Below are 15,625 nucleotides of genomic sequence, written 5' to 3'. Positions count from 1 at the left end.
GCACCGGCATTCTCGTGAGGAGCGCATCCTGGATGATGTTTGTTGTTGTTGTTGTCTCATTTGCAGCGCGCAGGACACGCATGCACCCGGGACACGTCCGGCAATGACGCTGCCTCGGTTCCCCGGCTGGGCCAGTGCGCATGTAACAGCATAGCCTCGGTGTTGCCGTCTCGCACACTCAACCAATGTACGAGTGCCCATCGTGCACATGGGGCTTGCCTGGTAATTAGTGCTGAGCAGAGGTCGCTCAGGTCCAGGAGATGGGAGCTGTAGCAGTGTTTGTTGCATGGGGCAATGGTTTATCTACTTGAATATTTACGATGTTTGCCTAACACCGAGGTTTTTGCAGCAAATATTAAGAATGATTATTGATTATTGTGGCGGGTCACGTAATGGCCTGGGCCAAATTCGTGTTTTTGGGCCCTACACCACCCGACACAGCCAAACAAATTTAATGGTCACGCGTACAATTATTTAACACCGATTATCACGTCATTTAATTGAACAGCAAGGATTTTCTGAATCTCAAGGCTCATTTCCAGGAGAGTTCGACATTGGGATGATTGTCCGACATTGGGATGATTGTCCATTTCCATTAAAGAGTGTTTTTTTAATTATTATTCCTACATTAGAGAGGAATCCAGATGGCCTGAAGAAAACGCATGCATATGAGGGGACAACGCTCAAAACGTACACACAGACTGGGCCATAACCCATTCGGTGTACTGCCGTCACCGACCACGCCTCGTAGTCCAGTGGGTTTGGGAATTTCAGAAAACCCACCTGATCCACCAACCCTTACCCTCCACAAATGCTGCATCACAAGGCATGTGCCACCAGGTCTTGCTATGCCTCTTCCTTCTCACCTGATCCATGGAATGATAGGTGCAGTGTGCATCCTCACCAAGAGAGGTTTTGTTTCAGGTATCTGACGTCAGGTTGCCTTTCCACTCCTGTGTGACATTCTCTGCGCGACAGCTGAGTTGTGTAAATCAGGTGGGGCCGAATGTGCAGTGGTGAATTAAAGATGCATGACTTACATTTCCTCTTAACACACTGCTTTGAGATGCACTACTTGAGATGCATTACTTTGCCCTTAGCGCAGTGCAATGACTCCAGTCTGATGTTTATGCTGCAGTGATGGAATGAGCGAAAACGAACTGGTCAGAAAATATTACCAACAGAAATGCAAATATTTGAACTCATTTCCAAAACTGATACCCTAATATGTACAGTGTGTTTCCGTTACGAGGCACTGCTGGTGATGAATGTGGTGAGCTATTTATTATTTCTGGTGGTGAATGTGGTGAGCTATTTATTTTTTCTGGATTTTGCCTTCCAGTTCGAGCAAGGGTTGGTCAAGCAACATATTTTTTCATGATTGGAATTCCAAACCATTTTGTACATGGTTTGAATCGCAGCCTGGTCATCATGTTTCCCACATATATATCCTTATGACAGGACCATTTAAAAGCCACCGCCTGTATCTCTTTGGCCTTGTAAAGCCTAAACGGTGGCCAGGCAGTGTAGATGAGGTCATTCACTATCATGGGGTTGAGCATGAGTATTGGGATTCTTATTTTTAAATCCGTGGGGTATTTTTGTTAATCCTGGAGGTCATTGTCACGATGTCGTCAAAGAGTGAAACCCCCCAACAGCCACCTTGTGCACGGAGACCTCGGGTACTGGGTGTACTAGCTGTGCTCTCTGTGCACGCGTGCATGGAGCTGGCATAGGTTGTGGGCCCCTTAAAGTCCCCCTTATCGTGCCTCGGTTTCTGTGGGCAGGCCAAGTCGCTTGGGCTCGAGCACCAAGCGAGTTGGCTTGAACTCGAGTTAAATGAATTTTCCACGATTGTTCCGAGTTACTCAACGGCTAGACCTTTCCCGGAAATAATTCCGAGCAAGACTTGATCGGAAATACTTGTGAGTCAAATACCACGACCACATTGGTGACTTTAAATGCATAACATTAAATGTTCCAGCTGCCTACAACATTCTTGTTGTTGACATGCTTGGTCGTGTTATTTTCGACTCGGTACGAATTATGTTGTTGGAAATGTACGTGTGTGTTGAACTCCTTTCGCACCGTCCGTAGCCAACTGTGCTCGTCGGAGGTGCGGGGGAAAGACAAATTAATTTGAAAAAGCAGTTATAAAGAAATGAGCTTTTCAATCTAAGATTTTTAAGTGCAAATACAGGCCAGCGGGTGAAGAACTCGAGTTGACTTCAAATTATGGAAATGCCGTGGCGGGTGAGATAATCTCGAGTACGCACTCCCGTTCTGTGACTCCAGTTCTGACTCGTGCAGAAATGCGGTTTCATTTCGTTCTCCATCCATGCCCCCCCCCGCCTCTCTCTCCTCTCTCTGTGTGGCCCTGAGTTGATGTGTCCCATTTCTAGTGTTGTATAAACGTGCCTTTTTGAAACCAATGGCTTTGCGATCGTTTTTGTTCGTGAGCCGCGGTGTTACATCGGCCGAACAAGGAGAGTGGCGTCTCTGACGTACAGCAAATCCCTCGTTTCTGCTCGCGAGGGTTTTTGTTTATTGAAGGGACAATATCCATCTACCCCCGAGCTCGTCCACCCTCGTCAGCCGTGTGGGGTCTCACACCTCGTCCGCAAGACGACCACATTGCCTACAGTCCAGAGGTGGATCTATAACCGTTACAAAGGAGGGGGAGGGAAGAGCTTGAGGTTAGCAGTCCCAGAAGTTTAGTCTCCGAAATAGGGATTCATCATCGAATTGTGGGGGTCAGCGCGTGAGTAGAACGTGACGCGTCGTGCACGCTGCTCCACGTCACACAGCCAACTAATGAAGTCGTCACGTGATGACCAAGCGTGGAGGAGGGTTTTACGACACACACGTTTTTTACTTATGCGTTCTGGCTCAAAAATAAGAATGATATATCATCGTATTTGTCGCGAAAGCCAACTACGTGTTAGTAAAAAAAACATTAATCAGGCCCTACATTAATTTTATTGTAGTGAAAAAAACATGAAACGCATCTTCTCTGTTGAATGTCACTAAAATGCCGATTATCGGGGGTGGGGGGGGGGATCACATCGCCCCCTCCCACCGAAACTCGTTCGCTTGCCATCTCTGCTTCTTATTCTCTGCTTCTGTTGCAAGGCAGTGTTCGGTGAAGGCGGAAGAAACCCTTCCGAGGCTGTGTGCCCAGGGCCATCAAACGTGACTCGAAGCGTCGTCAATGCAAATAAATCGATATCGAAGCGAATTTCAGGAACACTCAAATGACGTCACCGCGGTGCATTTAAACACGTGGTTGCAACCACAGCGGCACCCCCAAGAGAATGTGCGAAAGTCACACAGTCTGTGTTGTATCCTCCTCCATATTCTTCGATACGGTGGCTTCCAACTCGCATTGGGCACCTTGGGGACACAAGCCCCAGGTAAAATACAGTACTTGAAAATGTATATCTATAAAAGTTTGCAGACTTGGTCAATCCACTGCTTGATGAAGGCCTCGTCCCATCCTGTGTCAGTCACGCGGGGTTTTTTTGTTTTACCAGTGCTGGTCCGTGTGAGTTTACTCACCAGTGCTGTTCACCACGGTCATGAACAGAACTCACGTGCCTGGGTTCATGGGGCATTGCGCTAACCACTGCGCCACCACTCCACACTTACGGCTGCATTTTTAAAGGTGAATGAATTAATCCGAAAGTTAATGAATGGTACAAAATAACCATCACGGTAATGTTAACTGTCCTTTCATATTTCTCCTGAACACGCGCGATTATTTGTGCCCCTGTTGAGAATATAAATAACATAAATAAACGGACAATGTACGCTTGCTTTCCATCGTTATCTCACCACATTAAGATAGTATTTACACGTCCCATCTGCCATCATATTACCGTATTAAACCGATGGCTGCTGCTGCAAAAATCACCCCCAGAATGCTCGTGTGGCTGATGGCACGTGTTCAAAATGCACGTGTCTTCTCTGTGGAGGACACACCTATGGATAGGGAGGCGTATTGTCTGCTTGTGTGTTTTTGTTGTCGCTAAGGATCTCCGCTTATCACAAAGCCGTGTCCTCAATCTGCGAACAAACGACTTTGTCCCGAAGCACCGCGACCTGCTCCGACGAGGGATGGCGCCGCGAGGGGCACTGGGGCTCTCGCATTCACGCCCACCTCGTGTGGCGGCCGTCGTCGCGAGAAGCCCCCAGGGCAGACGTCGGGGGCGGTCCTTACCCCACGGGCACGCGGGCCACGGCGGCTTCACGGTCGGGATTCACACAGCAGGAATCCGAAGAGCTATAAAGCACTTTTTTCACAGATGTTCCAGTAGGGGCACTGGGTCAGAGAGTTACTCGGACGAAGGCCTCCCCCAGGCCATTCCCAACAATGGCATCTCACTCCGGGGCGCGAGCTGGTGTCGTGGATCCATCTCCACGCCATTGACCCCTCACGGGCGTGAGGTCACGGGCAACAACAGCCTCTCCATCGGGACCTCGTTCCTTCTTACAGCCACGACGTCTTGCCCCGCAAGCACCACTTTCGGTGGCGAGTCAAAACGATTTCTCGTTTGAGTCGCCTGCTCCACAATTTCTTAACAGTATTTATGTCTCCTAAGTGTATATGCGGTCAGTAATCAGGCATGCGTGCTTCTCCGTAACTTTCAGACGCTGTTTCCTTCCTCTGTCAATGTCCACGGTTCAGCCTGTCACCAAAACACCCGCCGCTCAGATTTAGGAAGCTAAGTAGGGTTGATCCTGGCTAGTTGTTGGATGGGCCACCATACAAATCAGGTTGGTGTAGGCTTGCGGGAAAACGTAGTGGTCAGCAGAGGGCAGTACAGCGACATCCATTGTACTCTCTCTGTGTCCCCACTTGTCTGCTGGCCGCCTCCACCAACTCGCATTGACCAACGTGAAGTATGGTCACTTTGACCATCATGACATAAACTTGCATGGGGGGAGAGGCCGTCATCCAGCAGTGGATAATTAAAAATAACCTTTAAAAAGCACCTCTGAGCAATAAGGAACAAAACGTCAAACGGCCAGCAAAAAAAACCTCTCAAAGTTGTAACAGATAAGCGTCAACGCCTTTACCGCATTTTAGGCATCGACCAATTGACAAAGGGGGGACCGCCGCTTCGTGCAGTGCGCGGCGTGCACGTGCCCCTCGGCCACAGCGGGCTGCGTCGCCTGATACTTCTCATTTGCATAAGTTCCCCCGCCCACCACCTGCAGGCGAACCAATCAGCCGCGAACAAAAATCGCGGAGACTCCCCTCCCGTCCAACTCCCCCCGCCCCCTCGTTCCCCCTCCCCCCCTCCCGTGGCTCGGTCGCCCGCGCGCGCCGGTTGCACAGAACCCGGCGCGCGCGGGCGGTGCACGCGCAGCACGAGGGCGCGCGCGCGCTAGAGCCGCGCGAGCTCCGCTCCGTTCCCGCCTTTTTCTCCCCGCGGCGGCGATGCAACCCGCCGAGTACAAAGCACCCCGCGGCAGCATCATCAGCAGCACGAGAAGCTGACGAGGCATTGTACACACGTCGAGGAAGTCCTTTGCTCGGTGCAAGCAGCCTCCTTTGCTTCGCATAACTATAGCAGACGCAACAAACACCACACAATAGCGGCGAGCGCGAACGTCGTAAGCACCCCGTTATTCACGACAGCGGACAAGCCGAGAGACTTTATCATCGTCACCAACGTTGCGTTAAAGACTAAGACAGCCCGCTCTCAAGTTGTGTCGCGGTGGTGGTGGAGGAGGAGGAGATGAGTGTTCGCCATGCGCATGCGGACGAACCTCGTGACGGCGGGCGCCGTCTCGCTGCTCGGGCTGCTGCTGCTCGCCCGGGACCCGGGGGGCCCTGGGGGCGCGAGGCGCCCGGTGGGCGCGGGGGGCCCTGGGGGCGCGGGGGGCCCTGGGGGCGCGAGGTGGCGGGGCAAGGGGCCCGGGACGGCGGCCAGGTCAGTGGCGTGGGGGGGGGGGTCTTCTCATCTTTCACTCCGTTAAATACTCTTAAATTAACACGGATGAGATGTTTTAAATGTATATGTATTGAAACGTGACGACGTGTGTGTGAGTGGATTTTGTTAAAATTTGTCTTGGGGTTTGATTGTTTACAAATCTCTTGACAGATGTCCTGAAATGTGTTGGTCTCTTCAATTCTATGAAGTTAATATTTACTAAGATTTATCTTAACTTTAGACGGAACGACGTGTGAGTGAGTGAATGATCTTAAAAATTGTCTTGGGTTTGATTGTTGACAAATCTCTTGACAGATCACCTGAAATGTGTGATTGGGTCTCTTCGATTCTCTGAATATTAACTGAGATTTATGTTATCTTTAAATGTAACGAAATGTGAGTGAGGAAATTCTTAAAATTTGTCCTGGGTTTAATCGTTGACTTTCAGGAGATTTGTTTCTTAACTAGAAATGTAACGACCTGTGTGAGTGAGATTGGTCTCTTCACTTATCTGACGTTAAATATTAAAGAAGATTTCTCTTAACTTTAAACATAACGCCACGTGAGTGAGGGGATTCTAATTCTCGCAAAGTCGTGGACGTGACGAAATGTGAGTGACAGGATTTCTTCAGTTAATCTTACTATTCTCTTAACGTTAAACGTAACGAATCATGAGTGAGGAAATAATCCTCAATTTTTCCCAAGTTTAATCGTAAACTTTGAAGACGTTTCCCTTCAATCGCTTCTTAACTTTTAATGTAACAAAACGGTGCCATCAATGGGGATTCTGCAATTATCATAATTCTCTTAACTTTACACACAACCGACTGAAGGTGATTCTCTTCATTTATCTGAACTTTGAACGTAACTTAACATTGTGAGAGGATGAAGCTCTGCGTAAGATTGATTCGTCGTAAGCCAGCAACTAAACATATACTGTATGTATTACACGTAATGTATACATTATTTTAATTTACTAAATTGACGAATCTCCTGACAGATGTCCTGAAATGTGTGATTGGGTCTCTTCAATTCTCTGAAGTGAAATATTTACTAAGATTTATCTTAACTTTAAACGTAACGACGTGTGAGCGAGGGAATCATCTTAAAATTTGTCTTGGGTTTGATTGTTTAATTTACTAAATTAAAATAACGAGCACTCTTCTTTGGCGAATGCGGGAAACTTGACAAATGTGTTTTGACTGGAGAGTTAAAACGCATTCCATGTCCCCCCCTCATACAGCTCGTTATTGTATGAAGTGCCATGTATCGTTGACGTATTGTATTCTATTAATGTGTAGAGTTTTCCATTGCATTCAATCATTGACACGTTTAAGCGTTAAACGCAACGTTTGTGAAGTATTGTACATGTGCTATGAAGAAGGGCCGTTGCCTGAAACGTCACCTATGATACAAAACATTCATTTGAAGATCACAACACAGTAATATTGACGAATATGTTAATTTACGTAATTTGTGCACCGCTACCCAAGACAGCATCTCATAACAATTAGTATTTTGTCGTCATACAGTCATCAGATAAAAGCACTATTAATGCAGTGAAGTAATTACCGTGCTGAAGGAAATAAAAATCCATCCGTTGCTTAAAGGGGAGGAAAATACGATTTTAAACGTCATTAAAGTATCCAGAGAGACAGCTTATTTCAGGTTATATGATTGCTTCATTTGAGTTCATATAACCATCCATTGGCCATGTGGATCAAATGTACAATATGTATCTGCTATACATTTAACATGTTAAGCCCATTTGTCAATTCATTGATGAATGAGGATTTATTTTCGCCATGTGGTTAGTGGGTGTTGATTGAGAGGACTTAACCAAGGTGGGGAAGTTGGGGATCATAGACGTAGTAGCGTCGTAGAGTACAACAATGGGTTTTGCTACACTGCTGTCTGGCACATGCCTGGTGAGTTGGTCATAGGCATGGCTGATGTGATTGTGGAGATGAATCGCTGAAGAGCGAATGCAAACTATAGAACAAAGAGGACCGGCATCTTGGGAGATGGGCCACTGGGTATGGGGTAGACTGGAACCCAGGTGGCAGACATGTGGCAATTAGGTTAGCTCCGTGTGAGAGTAATTAATAGTTTAATAGGCTGCCATAACACTGCATTATATATGCTTAAGATACGAAAGGAACTCATATGCATAGATGAATATGCAATGCTATATTCTGCATTGATAAAACTGCAGCAACGAATTATTTCACACAAATATGATCTTTAATATACGTGAGCTATTCTGTCCACTGATGAAGCACTCCCTCCCTGCCTTATGCTCAGTTTTTTAGGTATTTGCAGAATTTTTTACCGTGCTGATGCTGCTTAATTTGCATGAAATGTACAATATAAACATTCTGCTTAAGTGTTGCATTTACGCTGACACGGCACACCTAATGTATGTATTACTGTATATCTGAGAGCTCATACATTTTTTGCTACCCGCATATATTATGAAATGCCATATCCAACACCATGGCAGTGGTGTGGGTGTGAAACATGCTGGGGTCCCTGTGGCTAAAGTACTGCTATTTTTTTTACTGCAGGTTTTACCAGACAAAGAATAAGCAGATCGAGTAGCTACAGAAAAGGGTAGAACACATGGTGGAAGTTTAATTAAAACGTGCACAGTTGCACACTTCAAGAACAAACGATTTCTTGTGTAAAGCCAACACTACTGTTTTGTTAGACAAAGCATTGTGATGACGCTTGCGTTGGCAGTGGTGCACACGCACAGATAAAAAAAACTTGGCACATTTGCCAATTCCACTGCCTTGAATAGAAGTATATAACAGGTGACATTTTGGACAATGACGCTTCTTGACAATAACATCGAGAGGCGATAAGAGTTCACAGAACATATAGAAGTAGCATGGATGTACCTCTCTGGCCTCTCTGGCCTCTCTAATGACTAATGTGTGGAGATGTTTTGGTATTGTTACAAGAGGCTGTGTGAGTCGGCACACATCACGCGGTGGCCGGTGGAAACAACCAGTCTGTAATGCAGTACATTTACACAATCTAAACAAAGGCTGTTAATAGACCCAAAATGTCACTTTTGTGGTCCTATTAAGATGTTATAGGAAATAATCGGCTTTTGGGAAATGTAATAGTTTAAATGAGTTGCTGCAGTGCGAATGGCAGTGTAAAGGATGCACACATTGCAGTATGCAGAAATTATGAAGTAAGCACATACATCATGTCTGGCACATGCACGTGTGCATTCAAACAAATATTTTCCTGGCAACCCTAAAACAGTATTGAGGCAGCTATCTGAACTGAGTGCCTATCCTAAGCCCATACACTGCTTACCAGGAGGGATGCATCGAGCTACATGCCCATCTGTCTTTTGGGATGATTGTGCAGTGACTGACTCGGAGACACTAAGAGTAGGAGGCACTCTATTTATTGACAGCCTTCTCAGTCCACACAAAGTAACTACAGCCCCCAGTCAGGACAGCTGGCAGACTGCCTGGCTGATGACGCCAAGAAGGTGAAGACGTAGACGGCGATGAAGACTCCAGCAGCACGACGAGGAGATCCCACTCACGGCGACAGCCGCGAGCCTTCGCTGGGGTCCCCTTTTATCCTCCCAGCGTGGCCTCGCTCCGCCCCAGCGACGCCCCCTTTCCAGAACCTACTAGCGGGTTCCCGGGCTTCTCTCCGTGCCCCCTCTGTAACCTTTCCCTTACATCCCTCTCTCTCCAGCTTGTCATGGGACCTGCTGTCAGGCAGGGCTGCTGCAACTGCAGATCCCCTTCTCTCTCAGCAACCAGCGCTATGGTACGTAGTGACCCATTTTATGTCACTACAATTGTACCCCCAAGAGGTCAGATGGTTTTAATGTCAAGTATATTGTACTTTGCATAAAATTAGAGGCTGCTCAAATGTGTTTTATTGCTGACAATCATAGCAGTGTTGCAGAAGAATTACGCAGTCTTCTGAAGGACGAGACCCTATCATTTCATAGTAGCCTGTGTGAATGGGTAAGGTTTCACACATGAGATTGCATTACAGCTCGTGGGTTCATGACCCTTTGACATTCTTCCTCTCTTAGTCATATTTTTTTTTATTTTCCCATTTCTTCCCACTCCTTGTAATGAATTTGCCAAACAACCCAATGCAGGGCTCTTCTGAAAAGAAGTCACGAGGTTCAGTGAGTCTTTTCTGAAAACAAAGAAAAAAACATGTACTTTTATATTATTGACAAACAACCTTTGCGGCTGAGAATGGACTGGTGAGCACAAAGTGTATCTACATCGATTGAATATATGTGACTTGTGGAGTCAACCTTGCCATATGCACAGCCACTGTATACCTATAAAATATTAATAATGGAAAATGATTTAGGAATTCCCAGGTGGTGTTTATGTGACGCATATGTAGGTGTGTTCAGCAAGCATTGCAAATATCTCTTCACAGTTAGCTTGCAGCGGAGTGATTAAACAAATTAAAAGTGTGTTCAGAGCACAGCAGATGCACCCTGGGAGACTTAATAACAGTTATAGTTCTGCAAGCTTGACTCATTAAAAGATGAAAAGGATGGCATTGAGCGCCATAGTAGTGGAGTGCATTGATACAATAGTGTTTCTTTTGTTTTCTCAAAGCAAACTTTTACATGGGAGAGGTGAATGCGAATCTATAATTCTGTCAGACATGCTAGAATGCCCACCCTCCTGTTATTTCGATCCATTCCTATCCCCTCATCCTCGAACCATGATGTCAAATAAAATACATTTCAGTGCACTCACGTTAGAAGGGATGGCCTCCCGCTACCAAGCAATAGGTGTCTAATGCAGTTTAATTTAATGACTCATCCCTCTGAGCACGATTCTCAAATATATAAACATGGACATTGTATTTCAGCTGGAAGAACCTGAGGAGCTCTGAAGTGCTCGTTGACAGGGGTCCAACCCAAGCTGGTGGGCAGTAGCAGAAAATCACAACGCAAGTTACGTTTCAATTGGCCACGTGGGTTTTGTAGCAATGAAACATTTAGTGTGACCCATTTTCTTTGTCATTGTGGTGCATAAATGAAGCCTTACTAGTCTTCATATTATTTGCACTTACAATATTGGCAAGTTATTCAATAATTTTACTGCACACTGTTTCAAAGGAAATAGATTGGATCGCCCATTGTTAACACAATTATCTATTGGAGCATATGTAGAGTCGTGTAGGGAAGTGTTTTGCCGGTATTATTCTGTCTTAAAGTGAGTGGTCATCTGGTCTAATTTGTGAAACGGTAAAGTGAGTCAATGCTTTTCATTTGGTTTGAGTTTACTCAGAGGAATGTATATGGACAACTGCGTTGTTTTACTTGCAGGCACATCAGTTTATTTTAGTCCTGTCCTTTTATTAAACTAGTGTTGTATTTTAATGCCGAGTACTATTGTTCCATATGCATATACATACATCAATTATCGTGCGAGGATGCTTGTGGTCATGTGGTGGCTAATTGTGTGACCACCTGAACTGGGCAATTAGGAGCTAAACGCCCGTGAAACCGTTGCCTTATAGAACAACGATCCTCCGCAACCACAGTGACCGCATGTCTGCTGCGATGCATATTTATGCTCAACGGATGCATATTTATGATCAACGCAAGTCACTCTTATGGGTTGATTACTAATTGCTTATTAATTGTGTTGAAGAATATAAAAATACATCTTTGTTTCGTTGTATGTTCAAGTCATAGCCACTTACACTTTGCAAAGTCGGCAAAAAAGACAACTGTACAATTAAATTGACATTGATAAAATATTGAATTGGGACGCACAAGTGAGATGAACAACATTGTATGTGGATGTTGTTTTCCTGGCAACAGTGGAGGTTTACACGTGATAATTTGTTTAGTTTTAATGAATCTGGGTTCAACTGCACGAAGGCAATAGTGTGTGAAAATATGAATCAAATAGGAATCCAATCATCAGCAGCTTCTCCCAGGCAATGGTAACTTAGCTATAACTGCAGTGAAATTAATCAGGAGTATATTACCTAGGGAACAATTATTTTTTTAGAACAAATGACAGTATTTTCTGTTAAGGCAATGGTCTAATCAGGAATAACTTGTTGTCCAATGCAGTCACATCATTAACGTGCATTCTATATTCATTATGAAATGCCAAATACTCATCCAGTTAAGATTTATATTTAATGTCCTCATGCTTAAGCAATTCCATGGTATTTTTTAACACTTGAACTGAGACCAATAATTTGGAAAAGCTTAAATTTTAAGTTGCATTTGAAATGACCAAGTTTATTATCATTCTGAGTTACGTAGAAAACCGTCCCAATAGATTTTGGGAAGTATTACCGATTTCAATCGTGAATGCAGTTATCTCCGTATAATATGTGATTATAATATACATAATGTGGAGGATGGCCCACTTTACTAGATTCCCAGGAGCTTAAGTTCAACTTATTTTTGTCCCAGCTCATATGAAAAATTAATTTAAATTCATCTAATTTGCTCATTTAAATACAAGCAAGGGCTGCTCTGCAGGAGGGTTATTCTGAATTGACCATGTAGTGTCTGGTAAGTGATAACTCCTTGATTAAGGTGGCTAGGTAGCTCGGGTCAGAGCGCTGAGCTGGTACCGCTGACATCCTGGAGCCGCCCATGGTTAACCTGGCTGTACAAGAAAACATTTTTATTATACCTTATTTGGCAAAATTTCAGCTCAGAATAAAAATGATACACGTTTATGACGGACATTTCTGTCAGAAGAAGTCTTGCAATACCTCCTTCTTTGAACTGTTCACTATCATGGGGTGAATGCACTGCTTATTGAGTTCTGAATAAATTGATTATATCCTTGCATAACAAAAATAGCACAATTTGGATTAAACAAGGACAAAGACATTACATGTATTTTTAAAGTGACAACTCAGTGAATATTTGGTCCAGAAAAATGTATCTCGGTAAAGGAGGAAGAAATTGTCAGTGGCCACTTACACTGGATAATATCAGAATTGTTTAATGTGTTGAAGGATGTGGGAATTACGTCACATTGACATCAAGAGAGTGCTATAATGGTGTGCTTGACTATATCTTGAAAAGTTTTTTGGATAACTCGACAGCCTATGTAGGATAAGAGTTGTCTGTTTTTTGGGTTTAATCTTCTTTTAGCTTACATTGCTTATAAATAACGAAGTGGAATCGACATAATGTGCCATGAAACTGTCCACTAACAATTCAATAATTATTGTTTTGTGTCAGGTTATGTGGCATTCTGCTTGGAAAATGTGAAGCGGTTTTGGTTTTTTTAATTCATGTGTAGTGACATCGTTGGATGCCACTGTGTGAAGCCGGCCTGTGGAAAGGCACGGCACACGATGTATTGACATCGCTGACACCACTTTAATGTGGATGCAGTACGGGCCCTAGTAAGCACTGACTGACAGTTGGCACCACGCTCTGCGTGCAGTGCCAGCCCCTACAATATAGAGGGCGAGAGGGCCGGGTACGGTACGGGGTTACCAGGGGACTATGGCACTCTGGTTGAACCCGGAGGACACGTGACCAGAGGTATCTACCCAGGGACCCCCAAAGGGGGACTGGGGTGATCACGTGTCCAGGTGAAGATCCTTCTCGAGGTTTTGAGAAGGTGGGCGTGGCTAGAGGCGGAGCGAGCCCCGCCACATAGGTTGTAAGCCGGAGCCCTGAGCACCACCGGCTGCTGTTGTCATCCTGAAGAATCGACGTTCCTCGTCCGACGTCCAAGAAGAGTCATCAACACGTGGACCTGGACCCAAGCTGAGGTCCCATCCATTGTCGCTACTCCCAAGTGTAATTAGTGTAGTTAGCTTGGTGGACCACCACCATAGGTTGTTATCTGGTGATGGGGTAGTTACCCCTTTGTGTTAGTGTGTTGGTACTAATAAATGTGTTGCCTCCAAGAGTGCGTCTGCGAGTCAGTTTGAACCCACTACAAATGCAAAGTGAAAACGATTGTGCATATTCAGTACTCCACCAAGTGGGTCTGTTAATTAGGTATTATGTGAGCTAGAATGTTAATTTATTAATGCTACGAGCTGCATTTGGTTTTGAGTATGTATCTTTGACACCTGTGAGTCTCATAACATACATCACAGTTCACCAGCCCATTGCAAAAATACAGTTTTCATTATTATTACAGCCCTGTCAATATGTGACATGCACATTGGCAGTAACTTTTAACACTGCACAGAGACACAACAACCCCCCTTGCATGTCCATTCTCTCACTTCCAGTGATCACATTTTCCAGCTCCTCTGGGAATTATAAACAAATGTTAAAACAGCCTGCCACCCAAAGCAAAGCCTTATAAAATAAAATAATTAGCGTGTTTGGAAAACGTCGACTTTGAGAGAACCCTACATTACTCTCAGGTTTATTGCTCGTAGAATTGATAAAGGTGATCATTACCATTACTAGAAGCCAGTGCAATCAGACAGTCTGATTTTAGCATTGTAAGTTTTTAAGCAAGATTCAAACCTTTATATAGCAATTAACCATGGCTTGCTGCTGCTTCATTTGTTGGCTGTGATGAAAAAACCACAGGTGTTGGGTAATTGTCCTTGAGGAACAGAAAATACATTCTCCTTCGTTTTTGTTTTAAAATAATATGGTGTGATAATTCTCCACATCTTTTCACATAAGTGTGCACATCATTTCCGCTGTCTCTTGAGCATTCTGCATAGTGCATATTGCTGGGTGCAGAATTGCATCCTGGATTAAGCCTTTTTCTAGGTTGTGCCATCTGACTTGGGAGAGCTGCCTTGCAGTTGGGTTTAATGAATGTCTCCTGTGTGCTGGGGTTTGCGGAGCCATTACTCTATTGACACTCGGATTAAGCTGCGGTAAGGTTGATGCTTAAGATGAATGTACGCCCTAGAAACCTCTTCACCACATTAATTAATGTCTTTATTTGTGGCGCCTCACATTTTGCAAATGAAAAGGGGTGTTAAACCTTTGCACGAACCCATATTCTAACACTATAAGGCTTGCTGCTGCTATAAAAAAAGAACCATGCAAGGTGGAACTGGCATAATAATGCATGGGCATCAATAAGGAACTTTGCACACTAAGATTGTTATGAAAATGCAATTGTCAAAGGCAGAATTACTCATTGAATGTCAGACTGCAGCGAACGAGGAGCGAATCATGACATTTACTCGGAGCACATGCCTTGGCGTGTACCTCACAAAGTTGAATGCTTATCTTGTTTTTTGCTTCGTGACCACACTTTATATAAACAATAATGTAATAGCATTGTGAGCAGAGAAACCATATCCAGATTACATGTAAATAACAGTTCTATAATACTGGCAAAAAAGGTCCCATGATAACAGTTCTGTATGCACAACCCCCCCAAATGACAACACTTTTGCAGTAGGGTGCTGCATTTTGATGTTTGGACAATAATTTTAGTGATTTTTGTGTGTTTTATGTAGCTAATGGTGTGATTGAGATCATTCACTTAGCCTTTATTTACTGTGCTTCTTTCATTTAGTATTCTGATTATGTTATGGACATTATGTCATGAGAACAGAAATTTTCATTCAGAATTCTCACAATGCATCACCTACCCAATGCTGTAAGACAATAACCTCTGGAAGGTGGTATTGAAATTACTTCTGAGCCTTCAATTCCCCTATATGTACACTGAGGGTGTGCACCT

The 15,625-nt window shown here is 44.4% G+C and overlaps 1 protein-coding gene across 1 annotated transcript in view; it reads left to right on the top strand.

Annotated features, from left to right (window-relative positions):
* Positions 1–5,757: 5,757 nt before the first annotated feature.
* Positions 5,758–15,625, top strand: part of LOC144731403 (CMP-N-acetylneuraminate-poly-alpha-2,8-sialyltransferase-like) — a 42,035-nt gene continuing 32,167 nt past the window's right edge. The window contains exon 1 of the mRNA XM_078612422.1: positions 5,758–5,939. Coding sequence (XP_078468548.1) covers positions 5,758–5,939 — 182 coding nt within the window. The remainder of the gene's footprint in view (positions 5,940–15,625) is intronic.

The sequence above is a fragment of the Lampetra planeri genome, chromosome 39 (assembly GCF_965212315.1).
Source record: "Lampetra planeri chromosome 39, kcLamPlan1.2.h2, whole genome shotgun sequence".
NCBI classification, from domain to species: Eukaryota; Metazoa; Chordata; class Hyperoartia; order Petromyzontiformes; family Petromyzontidae; genus Lampetra; species Lampetra planeri.
Note: the sequence above shows the minus strand (reverse complement) of the source record. Positions and strands in the feature narration are given on the sequence as shown.